General features: G+C 44.8%; 4 protein-coding genes across 6 annotated transcripts; 3 read left to right on the plus strand and 1 right to left on the minus strand.

Annotated features, from left to right (window-relative positions):
* Positions 1–22,541, plus strand: part of Erich1 (glutamate-rich 1) — a gene marked incomplete at its 5' end in the record, with an annotated part of 52,793,804 nt that overhangs the window by 47,365,745 nt on the left and 5,405,518 nt on the right.
* Defb105a (defensin beta 105A) lies at positions 1,599–20,845 on the minus strand. Of its 2 annotated transcripts, XM_087587448.1 has the most exons (4): positions 20,783–20,845; positions 19,066–19,125; positions 5,374–5,415; positions 1,599–3,523 (listed from the first exon to the last, which is right to left on the minus strand). In XM_087587448.1, the coding sequence occupies exons 2-4, from the start codon at positions 19,085–19,087 to the stop codon at positions 3,399–3,401; spliced, it is 189 nt and encodes a 62-aa protein (XP_087443574.1). In that variant the 5' UTR covers positions 19,088–19,125; positions 20,783–20,845; the 3' UTR covers positions 1,599–3,398. The 2 variants fall into 2 exon arrangements, with proteins under 2 accessions (XP_087443574.1, NP_001395922.1); NM_001408993.1 differs by lacking the exons at positions 19,066–19,125; positions 20,783–20,845 and adding an exon at positions 5,774–5,855 and having other exon boundaries at positions 3,399–3,523.
* Defb15 (defensin beta 15) lies at positions 8,397–11,095 on the plus strand. Its single transcript, NM_001037520.2, is given in 2 exon segments — positions 8,397–8,481; positions 10,848–11,095. Coding segments are annotated over 2 exon segments (240 nt in total). The 5' UTR covers positions 8,397–8,432; the 3' UTR covers positions 11,039–11,095.
* Positions 19,113–21,700, plus strand: Spag11bl1 (sperm associated antigen 11b like 1). Of its 3 annotated transcripts, none has more exons than XM_087589462.1 (3): positions 19,113–19,384; positions 19,901–20,050; positions 21,157–21,700. In XM_087589462.1, exons 1-3 carry the CDS (start codon positions 19,324–19,326, stop codon positions 21,288–21,290), a joined length of 345 nt encoding a protein of 114 aa, XP_087445588.1. In that variant the 5' UTR covers positions 19,113–19,323; the 3' UTR covers positions 21,291–21,700. The 3 variants fall into 3 exon arrangements, with proteins under 3 accessions (XP_087445588.1, XP_087445589.1, XP_087445587.1); XM_087589463.1 differs by having other exon boundaries at positions 19,275–19,384; positions 19,904–20,050; XM_087589461.1 differs by having other exon boundaries at positions 19,282–19,444; positions 19,904–20,050.

The following is a 22,541-nucleotide window of genomic DNA, read 5'->3' on the forward strand; positions in this document are numbered from 1 at the left end:
ATGCTCCGCTCCAGGACGCCATCACCAAGATTTGACGTAGCCTGGGAGACGCTCTCTGAAGCCGAACACAGATCCACCTGATCACGGACGTAAGCCCGTCAGTGGAATAAATTTTTTAAAATAAAGTACCTAGACTCAGTTGTTGGGTGTTAGCAAAAGAGAAACAGGCAAATACACTCACCTGTACCTACCCTCAGGTGAGGACCCTGTTCAACACTTTATCAGAGTCAGAGCCAGAAAAGGGGGTACTTAGAGCTCACATCCCCCCTTAGGCCCAGAAACTTTGAGGAGGATGTGACCTCCCTTTGTGTGCAGGTGTTGCTCTCTTTCCATTTCCTGAGCAAGGCTGGTGCTGTTACTGATACTAAGTACTTCGGTTTGGAAAAGCAGGAGAGGTGTCCTGAGGATGAGATCCCTTCCCACCGAAGGGCCCAGGGTGGGAATCACAAACACACCTGAAAGCATTTCTGTGGCAGGGTTGTCTAGGAAACTCTCCAGGTTCAGTTGTGCAAGCGCTCAGGGATTGCTGCAGCTCCAGGCCAAGGGGCCTGGTGGCTTCTCGAGGTGGCAGGAGAATTTGCATGTCTATGCCATCCAAGTTTGGTTGGCTTGCAGAATGCAAGACCAGTGGGGATGTGGAACCTCTCAGGAAAGTTCCAGAGAATGTGGCCTGGATACAGGGCTGTAGAGCAAGGTCAAACTCCCTGCAAGGAGTCCTGGGAGGGGCTTTGCACAAAGCTCTGGGAGTGAGGTCAACTTTGGCCAAGACCCTAGGGTGTTAGAGATACCAAGAATGTTGGATCTCTGCTAAGGAAAGTCACACTTACCAAATGGGTCAGTCTATAAGAGGCCATATTTGCTGCAGGAGAAAGGGCTATGGTGTAGACATGGCTAGCTAGATCCCCTGGGGTTCACGTCATGTCACCCCATATCCCAGAAGCCAGGCTTGGAGCAGAAAGAAGGCTTTCCTGTTTGTCCAGCTGGATTTTGGTCTAGGTTTGGGCCTTGCTATCCTCATGATTCTTCTTGGCATGCATGTATTTTCTCTGTGACATGCATGTTGGAAGCATGCCATTTGGATGTTTTATGTTTGTGTATGTTCAATGCTGAGTTTTCATTGAATTTCAGAAAAGACTGGACGGTAGAGTTTTGATTTGTTAGTATTTCCTTCAAGTATTTTAGTGATCTGTTCTTAGGTGCAATTTTCTAAAATATTGTATTCCATCTCTTGGACTGATACTTCAGTCATAAAACAACCTTGTTTCTCATAACAGTCTTTTTGTGTTTGCCAAAGTCTGTTTTACAAGCTACTGGTCTACCACTTTTTTCCAATAGTTCTTTGAATGTAACGTTTTTGAACTCTACAACTTAAACTTGTCTTTTAAAACCACATTCTATTAATCTCTATTTGGGATGGTTAATTGATTTTTCCTTAATGTAATAATCAGTAAAGTAGAACTTGTATCAGTTTTGCCATTTGTCTCCCAAATGTTATGGAGTTACCCTTTTTTTCCTTTCCCTTTTTGGTGCAACACACACACACATGTATATATGTATATGTATATATGTGTATATACATATATATTTGTTATAAGCAATTGCCTTTAAGAATTTTATTAATGTTGCAATCATACACAATTCTTCAATGGTAACACCAACTCACTTTCAATAGCAAATTGGAACCACAGCCTCAGTTATTCCATTCACTTTTGATGTAAAAGTAAATTGGTGAGGTCTGAAGTGAGAGGCTCTCTTGCTGGTCTTGAAGGATGAGATTGCCTTGGACAAAGGGAGCTGTGAGCAGGGGATGATCAGTGGTCTGTCGTTGGTAGAACTGCTGAGGTTGGCCCCTGACTGCATGCCTTTGGAAGACATTTTCCCTCTGATGGCAAGGCAGCTCGAGTGGATGCTTTATTGTTAGTCTTGTGAAACACTGAGATCTGCACCAGACCCAGACTTCTGACCTGAGATAGTTTGAGATAGCCTGTGCCGTGTTAAGCTGCTAACCTCACAGTGCATTCTTATGCAGCGACATGAATAGCAATCACATTTTAAGGTGCGTGCATTCTGTAGATGAGCATTTGCATGCTCTCACAAGGAGGCTGTGCTCTCCAAAGCATTGAGCAGTTTCCCAAGTGGTTGAGAGTCTTCGTAATTGTCTTTTTATGAATTCGTCTCACTCCTAGAACTTTATGGTAAAACTCCTTTATGCTAAATTCTTTCCCAACATGCTATATCCTTAGCTGTTTTCCCCTAAGGATGCCTTTGAGTCAATGAACCCATGTGATATTTGTGTGACCCATCGAAAACACACATCTTGTTGCCCTCTATCCAGTATCTAGCCACTGCCTGTCAGAAGCTACACCTGCCATGGGAGAGCCAGGTGAGAGCTGAGGGAAAAGTGATAGCTTTAGTATAGGAAACAAATTCTCTGGTGGGGAAATATCCCTGTTTCTATTCCTGTCTGCCATTTTTCCTAGCAGATGGTATTAATTAAACTCAGCCCAAAGTCAGGAACCCAGGTGGATCTGGATTGGATAGACCGATGCTAAGGTTTCATAGAAGGGAAGGGGTAGGAGAAGATCCTATGTTGTAGATCACGCTGGTCAGAATCCTGCTCAGGTTCCTGTGTCCCCATAAAACTGATCAGTGTGAGCCCCACAGCTCTGAGTTTTGATGTTTAGTTTGTTAAGCTACAAATTTTATTCCGTAAGGTGGAAGTTACAGTTTGTTGTCTGCACATATCCTATACAAGTGGACATTTCGATTCTTCTCTAACCATTTCCTTTTGCAGGCAAGGACAATGCAGTCTCCGTAGTACAGGCAATAACAGAGCACATGAGGGTTGTTTAAAACATAGACCATAATTGTCATAATCTGTGGATAATAGTACATTACCTCATCGAGAATCAAGTGAATGGATTTTCCTTGTATTCTACAGAACTACAAAGCTGTTGACAGGGTCAACAGTGACACTTTCGTTCACTCCCACGGTCATTAGTATGTTAGAGAAACAGGAAGAGGCAGTGATACACACGCTGCCCCTTGTCTCCCAGCTTTCCTGTACCATAGGCAGCAACACAAATCAAATACCCGGATCAAATACAAATCAGAATGATAGTCACACTCTCAGGTGACCCTGAGCCCTATGAGGAAACCCTGGAAAGAACACTTATGAGTTATGAGTGTGCTGGAGATGTGCAGTCCTGTCTGCTTGCGTAGAAGGCATTCATTGCTGTTTTGATTTCTGTCATCTTAACATTGAAATGAAGCACAGAAACAGAATGAGGTGAGATGGGCCTGAACAGCACTGACTGTGACCCCGTGAGGCCACAGATGTTCTCTCCTTGACCATCCATTCAGCACGGCTTCTTACCCTCAGGCCATTGGTCCTTGGTTCAGATCCTCTCCCGACAGCAGAAGAAGTTCAGCTTGCACTTGCCGGCGATCTTCTCACTGTCCAGGCACGTCCTCCTGCATTTCCCCCGGCCCAGCCTGCATGTCTCGCACACAGCAAACTCCCCTGTGTCAGGAAAGAGCTGCTGAGAGGTTTGCTGGAACTGTGTGGGAGTGGGAAGAGTATCTAAGGCCCCTCACAGGCAGGGTTTGTGTGTATGGCTAGGAGTGTTTTCTAGAATTAGGCCAGAGGTGTTGGGGGTAGCTCAGTTGGCAAAGTGTTTCTTGGGTGAACATGGGACCCTGAGTCTGATCCTCTATGCCCAGATAAAAAGTCAGGGGCTTCTGTACACTTGCAGTCCTCAGCTGGGTAAGCAGGGACAGATGAGTCTCTGCAGCTCAGGGGTCAGCTTAGCTGAACTTAGGATAGATTCTTTCTCAGAAAGGGAAGTGGATGGCTCCTGAGGAATGTCGTGTAAGTTTGACCTCTGGCCTCCACACAGGCACAAACACACACACACACACACACACACACACACACACACACACACTCACACACACACACACACACACTCACACACACACTGTAAGAAGAGAACTACCCCCACAGCATCTGCTAACCCCAGTGTGGAGCTGAAGAGTTAAGAACAATAGGTAACCATCACCCGCGTCCTCCAGGTGTTTACTGTCTTTCATGGGCCCCGTGTAAATGATAGCGCAACATCTATTCTTCAGAACTATTAAAATGCACGTCTGTACTCCTGAAAATTTATTAGATAGACTTTGGTTTCAAACTCTCAAAGCTGGAATGAATAATTTAATCTTAATACTTGTTTGGGCCTAGTATCAGCTGCTTAATTTACCAAGCCTCATTCACCTGATGAACATACTAGAAATACCTGTCCACACTTTTAAATTGCTGAGTGGTGAAGGGAAATGACTGTGATAATGTTTTGCTGTATGGTATATACTAGTAAGGGGGCTTTAATAATTAACCGGCATAATCCATGTTTATTTGTTAAGAACTGGAGAAATTAGTGCTCCATGAGTTAGCTCCATAGTTTAACTCTGTTCAGTTATCATCATCACCAACACCACCACCACCACGATCAACACCACCACTATCATCATCATTATCATTATTATCATCATAATGTTAGTGTGTGTGTGAGAGAGAGAGGTGTATCATATAGTACACATGTACATATGTGTGCAGGCTAATGCCTCCATGTATGTGCCCACCAAACATCAAGAAAAAGGCCTTGGGTATTATTTTCTGCCACTCTCAGCTTTGAAGCAGGGCCTCTCTTTAAACCTTAGCTCAGTTTTCCTAGCTGCTCTGATTCCCAGTGAAACCCCTAGCTCTGCCCTTGAACCTCCTAACTCTACCCCCACAGAGCTGGGGTCCCAGGCTCAAGCAAAACTGTGTGTGCTCAAGTCCAGACTTGGGTGCTCATAGTTGCACAGCAAGCACTCAATCTGTGAGCCACATCTCCAGCCCTCCAAGAATAGTTTAATATTTCTTTTAATTGTGTTTGCCTCGTGATGTCTTCCCATGTAAGAGAACCTCTGGTGCGCACCCAAAGCCTGTGGCTAACTGTTATAAACAGTGCTTTATAATGAGGGTGGCACCTCACCGACCATCTACGACATTCTGCATGATCCTCCTCATCCAGCAGATGCCCTCGAGCAGACCTTGTTCAAGTTAGGTCCTACGGGAAGGAAGCCAGGATCTCTGGGTAATGCTAATTGCTGAGGATGAGGTTGAGCCTAAGCATCACACATTAATGGGAAAGTCACTGGAAAAATACACAAATATGATCATGGCCACAAGAGTAATAGAAGATGATGCCAATAGACCAGAACTCAGTCCTTTCACAACTACCTTCCTTCCTTGGCCTCATCAGTCAAAGATAGCTAACTGGGCCTCAGTCCCCAAGAGAGAAGGAGAGAATACAGGTAAAGGATATAATTTACCTCCTGGAAATGACTGGGAATACTCAAGTCCTGCCCAGGACCCTAAATTTAAAATAAAATACATTTTAGGACAGAATATTAAAACAAGAAGTAACACTTTATAAAATGTCGCCTACATGCTACATGACTCTTGAGGGACCAGTGATGTTCTGGCTGCTCTCTTTATTGGATTTCTCAAGTTCACTCCTGGAAGCCAGAAAGACCAATGTACTGAACAATAAAATCAAAATTAATGCTCTATCCGGTTGGCTCTTAGGAAACATTAATGCAGATCCAAGAAATCTCCGGGGAAGGAAGACTTACTCTCAGTTTCAGGATGGTTCATGGAAGAGTCTTTGGATTTCATGGTCTGCTCCTCCCCACCCCCAACCCCATCAAAATCCCATCAACTTTGATTTACCTGATGGCAGTTCAACTACAATGAAGAACAAAGCCAGACCAAAATAGAACGTCCCTCTGCTCAGAGCCATGTTTGAGGGGAGATTCTTGAACACAAAGAATCGGGGGTTCTTTGAGGGGACAGGAAAGCATTTATATTGGAAAGTAATGGGCTATGTTCTAGGTCAGCGAAGTGAATCAATAAAGAAATCAGGATTGCATGCTCCATTTGCCGGGATCAAGAGCTGGTGCAGTGAGTTAGAACCTTGAGTCTTCAAAGCCCTACTTCCCCACGCCTAGCCAGTGTGTAGAATGGAGTGGACATTGGTCCAAGGCTGGGAGAATCCAGGGTCATGCACGCTCTACTGTGGGAATTGAGGGAGAGGATGCTGACAGCTTTCCATGACTTCTCAAGGATCAGCGCTCATGTTCTTTGCAGCACGTTCTGGGGATCCAGTATGATTTCAGCTCAGGAGAACTTTGAATGCTCATCTTTTTACAGAGCTCTGGTGGGGACTAGAGGCAACACACAGATGTGCACACTGACCCTCCTCATTCTCACTGTCGTGTCAATGAATTGTTCAGCAGAATGTGAGGAGTAACAGACCTTTGCTAAGGTAGCTTTGAATCCTGTGCCTGTCAGACGTCTCAACACACACTCAAGTTGTAGTCACAGCAACCTTTAATAATCAAAAGTGTGGACATCAAAAGGATATTCATGTGAAGTCCCCAAACTGTGTCCTGCTTGAGCCATCTGGATGCTTATAGTTACATGATATTCTGGTTTTCAGTCTCAGAGGCAAACAGGCCTTGTGTCACAGGCTTGTAACCCAGCTACTCTGGAGACTAAGGCAGAAGCACCACAAGCTAAAGGCCTGCTTGGGCTACACAGTGAGTTCAAAGCCAGCCTGTATAAGTTGGTGATATTTTAAAGTAAGTGAAAAGGGGCTGGGACGTAGTTCAGTAAAGTGTTTGGCTCGCACACACAAAGCCTATATTCAATTCTCAGTGTGCCTTTCTTTCACACACAGGAAAAATGTAGACTACATAGCAGACAGATATCTATCTATCAAGTAGACCATCTTGGATAGGTTAACAATTTTGGAAACCTCGGCTTCTTTATCCTTAAAATTGGGTTACACTGATAATATCAGCCTCATTGGGCATTGAGTGCATTGCACATGGCATAGAAGTGTTTAGCAGAATGTCGTCGTCATCACCATCATCATAATTACATTTATATTTCTATATAGCTTTGAACAACCACTCTGCTAAGTAGCGTAGCAATATGACTCCTAATGACATATCTTATACTCATAGATCAGAGCATCTCTTGACCCTCAGCAGAGAAACTTCCTCTTGCGTTATATGGTAATTAACACAGAGATCCACATCTGAGCGATGTGTAGATTGTGAGAGACTGTGGAGCTCTCAGCCCTCAGTGGGATATCTTTATTACACTCCTCTACTCAAAGCCCAGGGATCTATGTGGAAAAGGAGCTGGGAAGGGTGTCAGGTAGCAGACAACCACAAGGGGACTCCTCCAGATACTACAAGGTTGGTGAACACCTGAACTCATAGAGCCTGGCAGTGTGTACAAGACCTGCACAATGTAAGCTAGACAAATAGCAAAGGGGAAGTGGGCACAGAGTTCACGCCTAGACAAGAAGCTACTTATTCGTAATCAATAGCTGCTGGGATAGGGAAATAAGTTTCCATCACTGGAGTGATACTGGGCATATCACCCACCCTCCAGGACAGACCTTCTGCTCAGGGTAGATGGCCAACCCAAATCAAACAACGTGAAGTTTAGTAGGTAATGGGGAGGATCTGGGAGGTATTACAGGAGGGTAAAAAATGTGGTCAAAATATACTATGTGAGGAATTAGAGAGAGGGCACTGTATTTAAGAGCACAGACTCCTCTTCCAGAGGTCCTGAGTTCAGTTCCCAGAAAAGGGTCTCACAACCATCTGTAGTAGGATCAGATGCCCTCTTCAGGTGTGTCTGACGACAACTACAGTGTACTCATATAAATAAAATAAACAAATCTTTAATAATCTGTGTAAAATTCTGAAAAAAAATAAATGAAAGCATAAGCAAAACAAAACAAGCCTCCGAGATTAAGATGATGTAACACTTGAAATGGGCTGCACGCAGCAAGTCCAGAATTTAAAAACAAATGATGGGGTACACGCTTAGGTTAGCTCCTGTTCCCAGTGTGCACAGCCCACAAATCTGACTCTGCAGTTCAGAGACCACCTGACCACAGGGCACCAGTTCTTCACCGGAACATGGGCTATTGTATACTTTCACTCCTATATCTGTGATCTGAAGCCACTAGGGAAGGAACACAGTCAGAATTAGCAAAGCAAAGGACTGGACTCCAGATTCTTCTAGCACAAAACCTGCACCCAGTCCATCCTTCTCTCCACTTCTGCTCTTTGCTCATGCCTATTTTCCTTCTTGGGAACTTTCCAGAACCAGAAAAAACCAGCAACACACTATAGGTTGAGCAGCACCCACTGAGGTGGGTGGGCTCCCTGTAGCAGGTCGTGGGGTCACTTGTTCTGATGGGTTCACTGATCAAGGCCCTGTTTGCTCTGGAGAAGCATATAAAGGTGGGTGGGTGTTGGTGCCCTTTACCATGGACACCGTGCTGACCCTCACAGCCCTTCAGGTCATGAAGACGTTCTTATTTCTCTTTGCTGTTTTCTTCTTTCTTGACCCAGGTAAAGAAAATGGAAATCTTTATATGGAGGGTGATCTGTGGTGATGGCCCAGACACAAGGTCTGTCCTGCCAATGCCCAGGAGTGATCGACCCTAGGATTTAGGATACCTTTTGTCTGTTGGATTTGAAAGAGAACAGTAATTACAGAAGGTAACTTCCCTATGACTTATCAATGAATCACGTACTGATACATTGCCTTTTCTATTAATGATAAGTTGTCACAGCTTTGGGAAGGTTAAAGGGCATCATTAATGATGTGTTTGATGTCTGGCTTTATGCTTATTATCAAAAATGATGGACAAAAATTAAAGGAAGAATTAAAATGAAGAAATTGACAGATTTTTTAAAAATATGTTTTAAGTGTAGAATAAAGCAGACAACAAAGAGACAGAAGAGGAGGTGGAAGAGGAAAGAGGTGGACTTCCATTCCCATATCCATCCTGGCACAGGCAAAGCACACACTGGAGGCAGCCATTTCCTAATTGCTTGTCTAACGATGGGTCTGTGTTGTAGAGTTGTGATGATGAACACATTTACTTCTCCAAAGCCAGTGCCTTGGAGGAAAATCCTGTTGTGCTTTTAATATAGAGAGATTCAGAGTCGTTTTTCTTTTTGGCTTGAAACTTCATACACATGTATGAAGTATATACCATATGTACATTCTATGCACATGGAGACTGGGACTTGGTCGGGTGTAGCTTCTTTTCAGGGACATACAGGTCAGTCAGCATTGGCACTCCGTGCTGCGCGGTGTGACCTGTATGGGGCATCCTCTCCACATCAGAGCGCTCTGCTCTTTCTCACTCTTCTGGAAAGTTTCAAAAGCTGCAGCTGCATCCTCTCCAAGATTAAGAGGCAAGACTCGACCTTAGCGAGTTCCGTGGAGCTGAAGAAAGGGGCTCATGGGAGTCCAAGTGAATCTAACTTATTCCAGGTACTAGTGCTGTTGCCAGCCCACATGGGCTAATTTCACATTAGTTGTGTGCAGCCCTGATCTGTGTTGTGGCAAATCTCTCTGAGTGGTTGCTGCATTGGGATACAGAGATGTAGGCCTTCAGTAGATCAATGATACGGCATGCATTTGCTGGCATCAATGTGAACGTTCAAGGCTGCAGAGAGATATTGGGACTGCTCAGTAGGATTACATAGTTAACACAATGTAAGATTATCCAGTATAAAATTATCCGCCGTTCCAAATGCACCACACATGCAGAGACTCCATCTGGACTCGTTAGAAAGCGACAGGCAAAGATGTTCTTTTGGTCCAAAAGCTGTTGGTTTATCATTGTGAATTGGATATGCTAAAAAGTTCTCAAGGCAGAGTAAGGTCTTGAACCTTTAGTCTGACACAGCCTTAGTATGTTAGGAGAGCAGAGAAAATATTGAACACTGTAGAGAAAGACAGGGTTTAAAGGGCTTTGAAACCATGGGGTACTTATACTTGTGAATCGATATCCAGACAGTGGATAATGGCTGGAATGCGAGAGTAGTCACCCCCTGGGATTTAAGATTTGCAAACATTTGAGTTAGCAGACTTTGTATTCATGTCAGACAGAATCCATGTACTTTCCGTACCTCCATGGCATGTTCTTCAAGTCATCGACTCTTGAGATTTTGATCCTGGTAATATGGATTGTGTGTCTTTAACATAAGGTAGCAGACTGCTCTCGTGAGGGCTAATGCAAGAACTGCAGTTTCCTGCAAAGTGACAAATTAAAGGCACAGGGAGTTGGCCTCAACTACGCCCCCTTCCCTAAAGTGTCTGACTCTTACAGTGGAATTTTGGTGGAGCGTGATGGAGAAGTCAGATATCTTTCTGTACTTGGGTATCCGTGATGGCCCATTAGAAACCCAAGGACAAAGATTTTCTTTGTCTTCAACCTTCCTGGGTTGTCACTGGGAATTAGATTTACTCCAGGCCTCTACTTTCTGTCTTCTCCATTAAGCTTTTGTCCATTGTACACAATTCCACTTTTAATACCAGTCTTGTGCTGTCTCCACAGACTTAGCTCTTGCTCTCTTCCCGAGTAGCCATCTTTGAAAGTGTGTAAGGGAAGTTCCAGGGTGTGAACATGTTCATGAGTTGAGTTGATAATCTTCTTTCTAATATATTTATACTTGTCTTATAAAGTCCTAATCAAAACTGCTCAGGTGTTAGCTAATTCTTTGTGCTCTTTCACCTTGTGTGACAAAAGATGGGGTTATCCCACAGAAAATGTTTCTCTAAGCGATTCGTCTACCTGAGTCTAAAGGAACTAAGACACAGCTTTAAAGTGGTTGTTGCTGATGGTAGACAACCATCACAGACAGTGATTAGCCACATTTGACACAAAATTAACCTGGGCGGGGCTTCTTCTTTTGTGAAGCCAAGAATGCATTCTTCGATGAGAAGTGCAGCAGGATTAATGGGAGATGCACAGAATCTTGTCTGAAGAATGAAGAACTCATTGCTCTCTGCCAGAAGAACCTGAAGTGCTGTGTGACAGTCCAGCCGTGTGGGCGGGACAAGGGCGACGAGTTGGGTGAAGACTCGGGCTACAATAGGACTCGGGGATGAGCTAGTTTTGTCTTTCTGCTGGAAGCGGATGCTGCAATGAAAATAAATGGCTGCTTTCTTCATCTTGTCAACTGCTTCTTTCAGAAGGCCAAGAGTAGCCATCTAAACTCGATGTTCACTCTGTACTCTTTCCCTATGGATTTGGGAGGCAAGCATCCCAAAGTTCCAAGGTATTTATTTCTCCTAAAACAAGGGTACTAGGATAGCTTAGTTTTGACCAACTGGCTTCCACCAAAGGGAAGAAGAAAGGAATTTGATAATGGAGAAATGAGCATTAGACAGCTCGCTCGTACTCATAAAAATGCATCTTAAAAAGAAAAGCAGTCCTCAGGAAAGAGGCTCCCACTGGCACAGAAGCATGGTTGTTTGGAAAGGAACTGCCCTCCAATTGGATTCCAGGCCCATGCCATGGGAAGGAATAAATACCTAGCACTGGAAACCTAGGTACAGGCCTAAGACTAGGGAAAGTTGTCAAACCTAGGGAGGAACTTTCTCCCTAGGCCATGCTAAATGGATGTGCTACCAAACTGTATTTAACTATTTATGCTTATGTGGTACATCAGTGCTGTTCTCAACTGTGGTCAGGGAATCATTTGTGTACAGTGGTTAGTGCCTGCTTCAGAGCCTCATGAGTGGTCAAACTGCTGAGAGTAATTGACTTATCTGTAAGCAGGAACCTCAGTACCACTCACTGTCAGTCCCAGGAAAAGTCACAGAAAAGGAAAGGATGTAAGAGATGGAGGATGGGCAGGGTTTGAGAAGTGCCGTCTTCCCTCAAGACATAGCAATAACATTATGAACACACAGCTACGGCTACCTACACACATGTCCACAAAGGGTAGGACATGAAAACAGGAAGGAGACCTTTTGGGAAGAAGTGTGCAAGATCGGGAGGCGATGAAGGGGACAATACATTACACTCACATGTGTGTACACTGTCAAATGCTTGTGTTAGAGAGAAACCCAGGTGATACAACAGCCGAGAAGCATGTAGAAACAGAGAGGATACACAGAGACAGGGGAGCACCAGCCCCCTTCTCCAACCAGTCCACATGTGGTGTGGAGGAGATGAAACCACAAGGCTTGGGCATTGGTTCACTCTGGGTAAACAGACTGAGGACCTCTGAGGTGAGCCCAGCCTGCAAAGCTCTCTGGGGCCAGCAGTGGTCCATGTGGGAAGATATGAAGCTTCTGCCTCAGTCCACACTGGCACAGCACTCATCCCACACTGAATGGTTCTGGCATAGCAAACAGCCCACACTGGCTCAGCTTGCAGCCCACACGCAGTCTTATGTAGAACAGTGGGGAAGACTAGAGTCAGATAACCTCTACCCCAGTACACTAGCCAAAGAATTAAAGGACACAAGGGATCCAGGCAAGGCTGAAGATTCCTTATATTTACATAACAGAAAAGTCGTGACTGCAACACACTGGCACTTTAGGAGACACTTCCATGGAATCTGTACCCAGGCAGGAATGAGAAAAACAATCACAAGAACTCAGAAAAAGAACACCAAAAAATAAAAACAAAAACAAAACACCTCTCATGAAAGAACAGATTAAGATTTGAGACAGGAAACAATCAGACAGGGTGATAATAACCCAGCAGATGTCTAATATGGATAACTAAGTAAAACCATATCAAATGTAACCCTGTGTGTAAACAGGATTGGCTCTCAGGTTAAAAGAGACTGATTGGATTAGAAAGAAATATGAGAAAGTTTACTATCTAAAGGACAAATGTTATAGAGAAGATTTGACACAAAATTAGAAGGCCTAAGGAAACTCACTATACATTAATAATGGTAGCAATCTAGTTATATGGATACAATCTTGAAGATGTATAATGACTGCACATAAATGCATGCACCTTTAATTCATCCACTGTCATAGGATGAGCACTGTGAGTTTAAAGGACAGACAGGTCCCACACAGTACCAGTGGGTGATTTCGACGCTGAACTTTCACCAATAGACGAACCATCCAGGCAAGAAAATTAAAATAGAAACCGCTAGGTTAAATCGTGCCGTGGATCAAGTCACGTACAGACTGTCCCATCCGGCAACTTCAAAGCAGACTCCTGTCAGCAGCCCAACTTTGTCAAAGCCCAAACTTTGTCAAAAGAGATTCTGTTTAGAACATGAAACAAGTTGCCACAAACGCAAAAACTCAGAACAATATCCCGTGCCTTATCAACTGAAATACAACTAAAAAGAAATAGCAAGAAATCTACAGAAACCTCAGAACAGTCGAGCAATCTGTTCTGCTCCTGTACAGTATTGATTTTGTTTTCTTTGTTTCACTGACTGTCACGTTCATGTGTGGATATTTTGCATGTGTGTTCCTGTGTGTGCCTTTGCACATGTGCGCGTGCACCTGCACACACATACACACACACTCTAAAAACACTGGCATTTTATTGAACATATTCTTAAAAACAACACCTTTCCTCTAACCCAACAGTCCCTTCCACAATGGCAGGGGATAAGACACAGTACCCCTGCCTGCTAAAGCATGAACCAGCATACTGTGTTCCCAGGGCTCGTTCCCTTCCACAGCCAAGCAGATTCCATTACCTACAGGATTTCAAGACTGTTCATTGTCGTGCTTCCTAACGACTCCCACGTGTCTACTGTGAAAAGCACACCAGGCAGCTTCCACCTGACACACATTTGCTGAAGGAAATTCGCTGACACGTGGACCGCTCCCAGTTGGCACCCAAGCACAGTTCGGAAGCAGGGCTGCAGCACACCTGCTGATGTGTGCCCACCTTTCTCTGGGGTCTCTCCTCTGCAATCCCAAGGCCTTCTTGACCTGGTCCCATCTCCCCAACCTATTCAAAAGTATGAACTTGTAGCATGGATTTAAGCCAAAGGTCAGTGTTGTTCTCTCTCCCTCTTATTCTCTATCCTACCTTAAAGGTAGCTTAGAGATCAGTTCTATTTCCTGTCTGGTTCTTACTCTTTGTAGTCTCCAACCAGGTGATTTGATGATCTGCCTTGTTCCTGCATAGGGGGAGTGGTTATAAGCAGTTGCTTTGAGGACGTGCACACACTCCCTCCAGCTAAGGTGCATGAGCAAAGTGCTGCTGTCTGCTCTGTGATCCGGGGTGAGGAGAGTTTGTTCAAGGACGTCGACTTTCAAGGCCAGGCATTTATACTTTCTCTGAAATACTCCATTAAGTTTTCTAAAGCTAAAATTATCAGGAACGATGCCCAAGGGCAAATGCAGGCATCTAAGTGTTTTGTGCTTTTCCTGTGGAAAGGGGTGGGAGTCAAATCCCAGGGCCTCTGTTCTCAGGAAAGGCAAAGATTGTTTCAATGATTCCTCACTCTTGGTCCCCACACCATGGTCACCTGGGAGAACCCCCAACCCTAGACTTAGTGTCAGCAATCGCTATTCTTAACTCACATGTGCTCTTTTCCTAAAATGCACTGACAACTCCTGGCATTCATGTCTTTCACATGCTACACCTCTGTTCTTTGACACGATGCATTGTTTACTTCTTTATTTTTGATTCAGAGGTTTCTACAGAATGGTGGTGTTAACCCCATTTACCTGCCCACTCTCCTCTACAAGCTCCTCCTCAGTAACATGGTGTGGAGCCATTAGATGTCAGTTGAGGGGAAGAAGAATGGAAAGTTCCTTTCCTGAGTCACAGAATATTGGATTGCAAATGCATCTCAGGGATCGTCAGCATCTTAGGGATCATTAATGTCTTAGGAATCATCTAGTTTTGCTTGTTTTAGGCGAAGAAATGTATAAGTGGTATGGGCTTCCTATGGGTAACACTCCCTAACCTACACTCTTAGGTCATAACTCTAAAGTCCTCCTGTAAATATTCCTTTACCCTGTGTCTTGGTGTGTGCTCCCACCTGAAGACACACTGTCCATAAATCCTTCTCTCCACCATGCTGGGGGAGACCCTTCTCCTGCTTCTCTTTTCTCTACCAACCCCAGCACTGTTGGTCTCTGCTCTTCTCAGCTATGTCTCTTACTTCCTCCAAATAAGAAGGGACTCTGGGCTACAAATACACACAGCTGAAGGTGATGGAATTTGGGGGAACACCTGAAGAAAACACATCCTGAGAGGTTACGCAAGCCACTTCAACAGCAGCACACCTCATTGTCATCACTGAATAACTTATGGAACATTGTGGACCATAGTCCACCTTCCTACCTCCTGTACTGAACCTTAGATTTAGGGAGAAAGCAAAAGGAACCAAACAAAGCGGGGGTCAGGGGTTCTGGACGTCGTCTGCAGGCTCAAGAAACCCTTCTAGGTGTTGCTCTTGATTCGTCTCCATCATTGGCAACCTCTAGGACCTTGTTTAGGTGTTCATTGTTCTCAGGCCTTTGGGAGATGAGACTCATTATCTGTTCTGCACTGAAGAGTAGATCCAGGTATAATTGATGTGTGGAAATGAGTTGCTTTTTGCCATCTGCCTCCTTCTGAGCAGTTTTTCTCTCTACCCTAAGTTTGACCCTCTCTGTTCCTTCATGTCAAAATACAGAGAAACACCTTGTGTTGATTGGAAAAACAATTTGTTGATAACAAAAATGGTAGGCCCTGGTTGGACCCACTGAGGAGATCCTGACGTTAGAGTCAGATGCTAGCAATCTCTGGCTCCTGTGCTACTGTGTGGACCTGGAAGCATTGCCAATTCCTGCTGTAGAAAAGCTGCCCGGATCCTCTCTAGTACACCGAATGGAATGACTCTCTTGGAGTCAGTGGTTTGAATCCACTCAGGCATTTGGACACTTGGTTCCCAGTTGGAGTTGTTTAAAGAGCTCTGGGAAGAGCATTGTTGCTGGAGGAAGTACATGTAGAAGCTGGCTTTGAGAGGTCATAGCCTGGCCTTTCTTCTAGCTTCTTCCTTCTGTTTGTGTTTGGGGCCAAGCTATGATCTCTTCACTTTCTGCCCCTGCAGCCCAGCTAGAAGAACATATCCAACAGACAGACAACAGCTTTTGGGATAGCCCCCGTTCCAGTTGTTCAGGACCCACATGAAGGCCAAGCTGCACATCTGCTGCATATGTGCTGGAGACCTAGGTCTGGCTCATGTATGTGTTTTGGTTGGTGGCTCAGACTCTGGGAGTCCCAAGAGTCCAGTTTAGTTGACTGTTGGGCTTCCTGTGGAGTTCCTGTCCCCTTCAGGGCCCACAATCCTTTCTTCTCTTCTTCCATAAGAGTCCCCAAGCTCCATCCACTGTTTGGCTGTGGGTGTCTGCATCTGTCTGAGTCAGCTGCTGGGTGGAGCCCCTCAGAGGACAACATGCTCCTGTCTATATGACTAAGGGGTCTGATGGAGGTGGAGGAGAGGCGACCGGAGGGTGGACATGCCCTGGGAGAGCAGGCTGCTCAGGGCAGCTTCTCCTGCTTGTACTATAAAGGGGGGCAGAAATTGAGTGGACTGGATGGAGGGGAGATGGGGAGAAACTGGGAGGAGTAGAAAGAGGGAAATGATAGTCAGGATACATTACACGAGGAAGAAAACTATCTTCAATAAATGGGGGAAAAGAAAAGAAAAGAATAGAAAAGAAAAGAAGAAACAGTGGGAGAGAAATTGAACTCAGTTTCCAGGTCTAAAATTCTGTGAAAATTTCATTAGAATTGGCAGCTTCAATAGGCTTGTTAAGATCTACAAGGATGTGAGGTTTTTAGTCCTTCAAAGGAGTTTTTAATTCCTTAGAATTCTTATAAGACGTTTTATTCTGTCCCTTTGTGTGTTATTTGAGCAGGGTCATAGGAAGGCTAAAATCATTTCAGATCAAACTGATATTGGAAAAACTGGTACATTCTGTGACTCCTTGCATGCTTGAAAAATGAAGATCTCAAACCCCCATTTCCACTGTGTGACCACAAGCACAGCACGTCGACTTTTGTCTAGTTCTGCGAACCATCCCATTTACTGCCATCCTAAGGATTCCCTGTCGACTTCCCTTTCCAAAGAGGCTTCTACTGTCTGTTCTGTCTTCCCCCGTGTGAAATTCTTTCTTTCGGGGGTGTTCTACATGCTCCTCACAGCCCTAATGGACACCGTCCTATGTCCTCCCCACAGCGTCCATGGTTCTGTTAGCAAATTGAAAATTTAAATCTCAAAACAGGGAAACGCAGCTGACAAGGCTCACCCCACTCATCCCTGAGTCTCCTCTGGGCACCTCTTAAAGGTCGAACTTGATTCACAAAAGCTGCTGAGACCAAACTGGCTACTCTAGATTTTTCCCTGTCCACATTTCCATTTCCAAGATTAATTGAGATGCCACCCAGGAGGTAATAAAGAGACAACAATATTGAAGATCTTCTCATGTGCATAGTCACACATTATAATCAACACATGGATATGCAACATGTAATATCTGCTTTAGCCCTAAAGTCTCATGTTTTTACTTCCCACCATCTAATGGATTCAGGGGATGAGATGTCATGTACAAAGCAGCACTGTAGTGTTGAGTACATCCAAACGTCTAAGGCCCCGTTTACTGTGTAACACTGCTGTGTGTGCCCCTGTTCCCAGGGCCAGTCTCCTGCATGCTCTTTTTGCTTCCCCCAATCCCCATGGTTGCTGCTCTGTTCTCAACCCACTCATGGTTTTCTCCACACTGAAATGAGTATTTTCAATTACACAAATAGCTTAAGATGTTTTCTATGTTCAAACAAAATGTATGTGCAAATGAGACACATTCGCACAGTGTTACCATAGCAACTCTTCCTGGGATCTGCTGATGTTCCTTGGAAGTCCTTCATGTAAATCTAGTTTAAGTCTTTTTTCCCTCTATGAGTGCCATCAATAATCTTTGGGAAGCATCGTTGCTGCATTCGGCCATTTTGAACACTGACCACTTTTCAATTTACATTTGCTTTGTATTACCTGCTCCCTAGTCCATAATTGTAAGTGACTGCTCTTTAAACAAGTTTTGTGTCACCATAAATTAAACTGGACTCTGCTCCAGTATCCACTGAAGCTTGAACCAGGGTAGTTGACTCATTTTCCAATAGATTGTGAAGTTTATATGGAACCTAAATCTTTCTGGGTCACCCTACCACTCCCAGAGCAAGTCCTAAAGCAGAACAGAAGGAGACTTTAGAACCATGGGGACCACTGTGGCAGTCTCACCCAGGAGATGCTCTGCTGGGATTCTCTTGGTCACACCCTCCAAGTGAATGTTTTGGAGGCTGAGGTTACCTCAGGCAGTTTTCATAGGATGGTGTACAAGTGTCTACTCCAATGTTGTATTGCTCTTCTCTTGCTTATTTTTCTTTTATTGCTGGTTGCTGTATATGTAATAACCTCAGACATACAAGTCTGAGAGTGCTGGTATGATGAATTATTCCCTGAAGAAAATACATAAGGTATTTCATGATTAAATAGCTCTTGAACCAAGGCCTATGTGTCTTGGTTTGGTCTGAACTATACTCTCAGGGATGTGCATGCTTGACAGAAGTCAGTGAGACAAAACACCCACCTGGGGAGAAGATGGAGGAAAAAGGAAAAGGGCTTGTGTGTGGTTACCACCACAAGGGAAAACCTGGCCTCAACGCTAGGACGTTTTCCTGCAGAATTGAATTGGTGTTAATGGCATCACCTAGAGGTGTCAGGAGGTCAGAGGAAGGAAAGGAAAAATGAAGATAACTCAGATTACTTAAAATGAAAAGAAAGAGAGTCAAAGGAGATGAAGGAGAAAGGGAGGGAGGGAGGGAGAGAGGGAGGGAGAGAGGGAGGGAGGGAGAGAGGGAGGGAGAGAGGGAGGCAGGGAGAGAGGGAGGGAGGGAGGGGTGAGTAAACACAGAGACTGGAGAAGAAGGCGCAGTGATGAATATTTTAAATCTGCCTGACTCCCTGGAGCCCTGCCTAGCTGGTGTGTCACATGCTCTCATGTACGACAGTGTTCCACTGAGACAAACATGTTCTGCAGCCAGCACAGAATCAGCATTGCAGCCTTCCGTGCAAGCTACTGAAAAGTAACCATGGAAGCTGCTGCTGTGCATTTACTTTTGCCTCTCCATGCCTTTCATCTTGATTTACTTTCACGGATTCTCTTGTTCATCAAGGCCACCCAACGTCTTCAGGCATGTTGTTGACTTCCTGAAAAAAAACCAAACCCACATAACTCAAGCTTGTTCTGGGAACAGTGGGGGAAGGAAGGCATCTTCTAGTGACCTTTGTGGCTGTGCACTCTGTCTGGAGGCTCCCAGCCCACACTCCCAGCTCAGCTATAAGAGAGCCTGCAGCAGCTGCCCACCCACCCGGGGCTCTTCAGTGCCTGCAGTCCCCTCCACAGCCATGAAACAGAGACTCCTTCCTTCCTTTGTCAGCCTCCTCCTTGCAGCCCTGCTCCTTCCAGGTAAAGCAGAAACATGGCTTCGTTCCTGGACCCAGGCTCTTTCAGCAGTTGTCACTTTAGGTATGGAAGTCTAGGGCAGCCATAGACGTCAGTGTGCCCTGCGGTATAGGGTGCACTTCCCTAGTGGGCCTTTTGGGGGGAAGTCAGTGAGATGGGTTCTCAGATGGGTTGGTGGCATTAGTTTTCCAAGAGGAAGGAGTCCTCCTCATTCTTCTATGCTATACAGAGGTCACTGAGGCTTAGATTTAGGGATCCTGGCAATGTCTCTATGATGTCCATGATGGAGGCTGGGTTCGTTGTTGAGGTGCCCATTGGTCCTGGCGTGTTTCCTCACACGCACTCTTTCCACTTCCATATCCGCACACGTACATGCATGTGGATGAATACATACATAAAGAGTTTGCGTGGATCCCTTGCAGCTCATTCCAGTCTCTTGTCAGCCCCCACTCACTGTGGAAACCCACCCCATCCTCTTGAGTTGCTGAATAGAGAGTTTCTAAATATCCTTCATTTCAGCAGGGTCGTCCAGTGCCTCGTCCATTAACCACTTAGTCACCGAACCCCCCAGTTCCCCCCAGGACGAATTTCCTGCCCAAGGAGGAAATGGGTCTGGGTTGTTGCATCACAGAGTGAAACGCTTCCCTCCACGCACCCCCCCTTACCATGGTAAGTCAAGCATCCAAGATCAAAGTAAGTTCATCCACTTGGGAAATATGGAGCCCACATGACGGGAGGTGACAGCGTGGATGGGATGAGGTGAGCGTCACTGTCTGTGGAGACACAGTGTAGATGGTTCAGTCTCCCTAGATGTCAGGAGTGTCAGGAGATCCTGCAGCCTCTGCTGAAAGTGGATCCTTAAGGGACTCAAAGTCATAGGAACCTTGAGGGGCCAAGAGGTGAGTTGTCTCAGTTCACTATGGTGACGTCCTACTTGATGAAGCAGTGACCAGAGGAGACGATTCTCCTCCTATCCAGTTCCTTTTTCCCTCAGCCTTGGAGGTCGTTTTCTCAATTGGAATTTGTGGAATACTTGATAAGTTCTGGAAGTCAGATGAAGTTCTAGCAGTTTTCTTGGGAAGCAGGCAGAGGACAGGCTGAGCTGTTTGCCACCTCCTGTGGGGACAGATACAAGGGAGTGGTGAAGTACCATGAGCCCAAACATTCTTCTGAACTCTTCTGGTCACATCCAGGCGTCCTGTCTGTTCCAACGGCCTACCCCAGAGTCAGTTCCAAAGCCACAGAGCCTGGAGGAGTTGGTAGTTTCCAAAACGCCCTTAATCTCAAAGTCATTTCTGAGTCAGAGACAGGGGTCAGCGGACATGGCAGACAATTGAATGCTGGCACATACCTGATGATATTCATTAGGTACAGTCCCACCGCCTCTAACTGCTTCCTTACCCTATGTATCATAATCTCTGCCTCCTGGGAATTCACCTCCTCTGTCAAAGGACTTAGTTCACTAAGGGAAGAGAAAAAGGAAATGCAGTTGTCATACCACAAATATAGCCAGGCACAATCGGGGGCATATGTTCTTTCTGACAATGTGCTGTGAGGCAATATTACAACATCATTTCATTAATATAGGAACTTGTGAGACTTTGAAGGAGCAGAGTGCTATCTGGACTTGTGTTCATGAATTGGAATTTGAAATTATGAACACTACAAGCTATTTCATACTGTTATCCCCTGCATCATAGCCTTACTTTAGAAATAACCTGTGACTAATTCTTGGCATAAGTTAATGATATTAATTTGCACATTCCTTTTTACAGAGCCTGGACCAAATTACCAAATTGTCAACTGCAAGAAAAATGAGGGATTCTGTCAAAAATACTGTAATTTTATGGAAACACAAGTGGGCTACTGTTCAAAAAAGAAAGAAGCCTGCTGCTTACATCCCTTCTGACGGGGCTGATCACTGAAGTTGAAGTGACCTGCACACCTGTAAGGTCTCCTGGACTCCGGCGATGTTCTAGGTGTGAGTGTACTAGAGAGGACCCTAAAGAGAGAAAGACATCTCTCTCCATGTCCAGCAACCTAAGCATTTTATTATGACAAAACTAAACAACTAAGGCTGTCTACACACTACCTTACAAAAGGCTTGCTACCTTCAGACACATCTCCAGTGTCACATCATTCATGCTGGAAGATGTAGCAATAATAACTCTTCATAGGAAAGCATTCAATCAATGTGTTCATTCATTTAAGACATAATTTTAATTACTTCTCTTTGTCATGGATACCAAGAAAATGTGAAAAAGCAACGTGGGTAAGATACACATGGAAATAAATATCTGAATGGACAGAAAAAGTGAACTGGTATCTTTTCTTTAATGTGGGTGTATCTTAGACAGTAGTTGTGGAGTATTAAGAAGTGGCTCCTTGGGAAAGGTGAGAAAGGTATGTTGGATGATCAGAAATTTGTTAAGTTGGGAGAGGGGGCAGAAATTTCCATGCATAGGGTACAGTTGGTACAAAGGTATAGGGACATAGAAGCATGGTTAGCCCATTGAATGGGAAGAGGTCAATTAGATCTGCAAGGGAGGTCACACCACAGAAGCAGGTGTTCTCCATGTGGGAATGGGTACAATGCCACTGAGCCCAACGGAGCACAAAACCTTGAAGTGCTAATCACGAGGGAGTTGTATCAGGTGCTCTAGGATGACAATAGCCTGTCTGTGCTGATTCTAACAACAGATTTTAGAATGTACTAGAGGTGAGAAGCAACAGGACCATGGAAGAGATGAGGGCAAACATTGACGTTGAAGAAAATCTACAACTGAGGTTGAGAAAACAGTGGAAGTGGATTTTTCTGGACTGGTGACCACAGAGGAGGAGGAACCACAGGGTAGAGGTGAGTTATGCCAACTAAAGCTACTCAAACAGTACAAGAAAGAGCATAGAGATTGTGTGGATATGTTGAACTCTAAGGCATTCACAGCGAGGAAATGAATGAGTATTTCTGAATCCAGGAGAGAAGATGAAATGAGGTCTGTAAGTTGTAGTCATTTGTTGGTAGGTACTAAAACATGAGCGAGAGCACTCCTGGGAGACCAGCTCTCTCAGTGTGGGTTTTGGTTATGGTGGGCTACAGGACAGCCTTAGCTCTGAGGTGCACATGGAGTAGGATCCTGCCTCCCCTGTTCTACAGTCCATA

This window comes from Rattus norvegicus, chromosome 16 (assembly GCF_021556685.1).
Source record: "Rattus norvegicus strain SHRSP/BbbUtx chromosome 16, alternate assembly SHRSP_T2T, whole genome shotgun sequence".
In the NCBI taxonomy this organism is placed as follows: domain Eukaryota; kingdom Metazoa; phylum Chordata; class Mammalia; order Rodentia; family Muridae; genus Rattus; species Rattus norvegicus.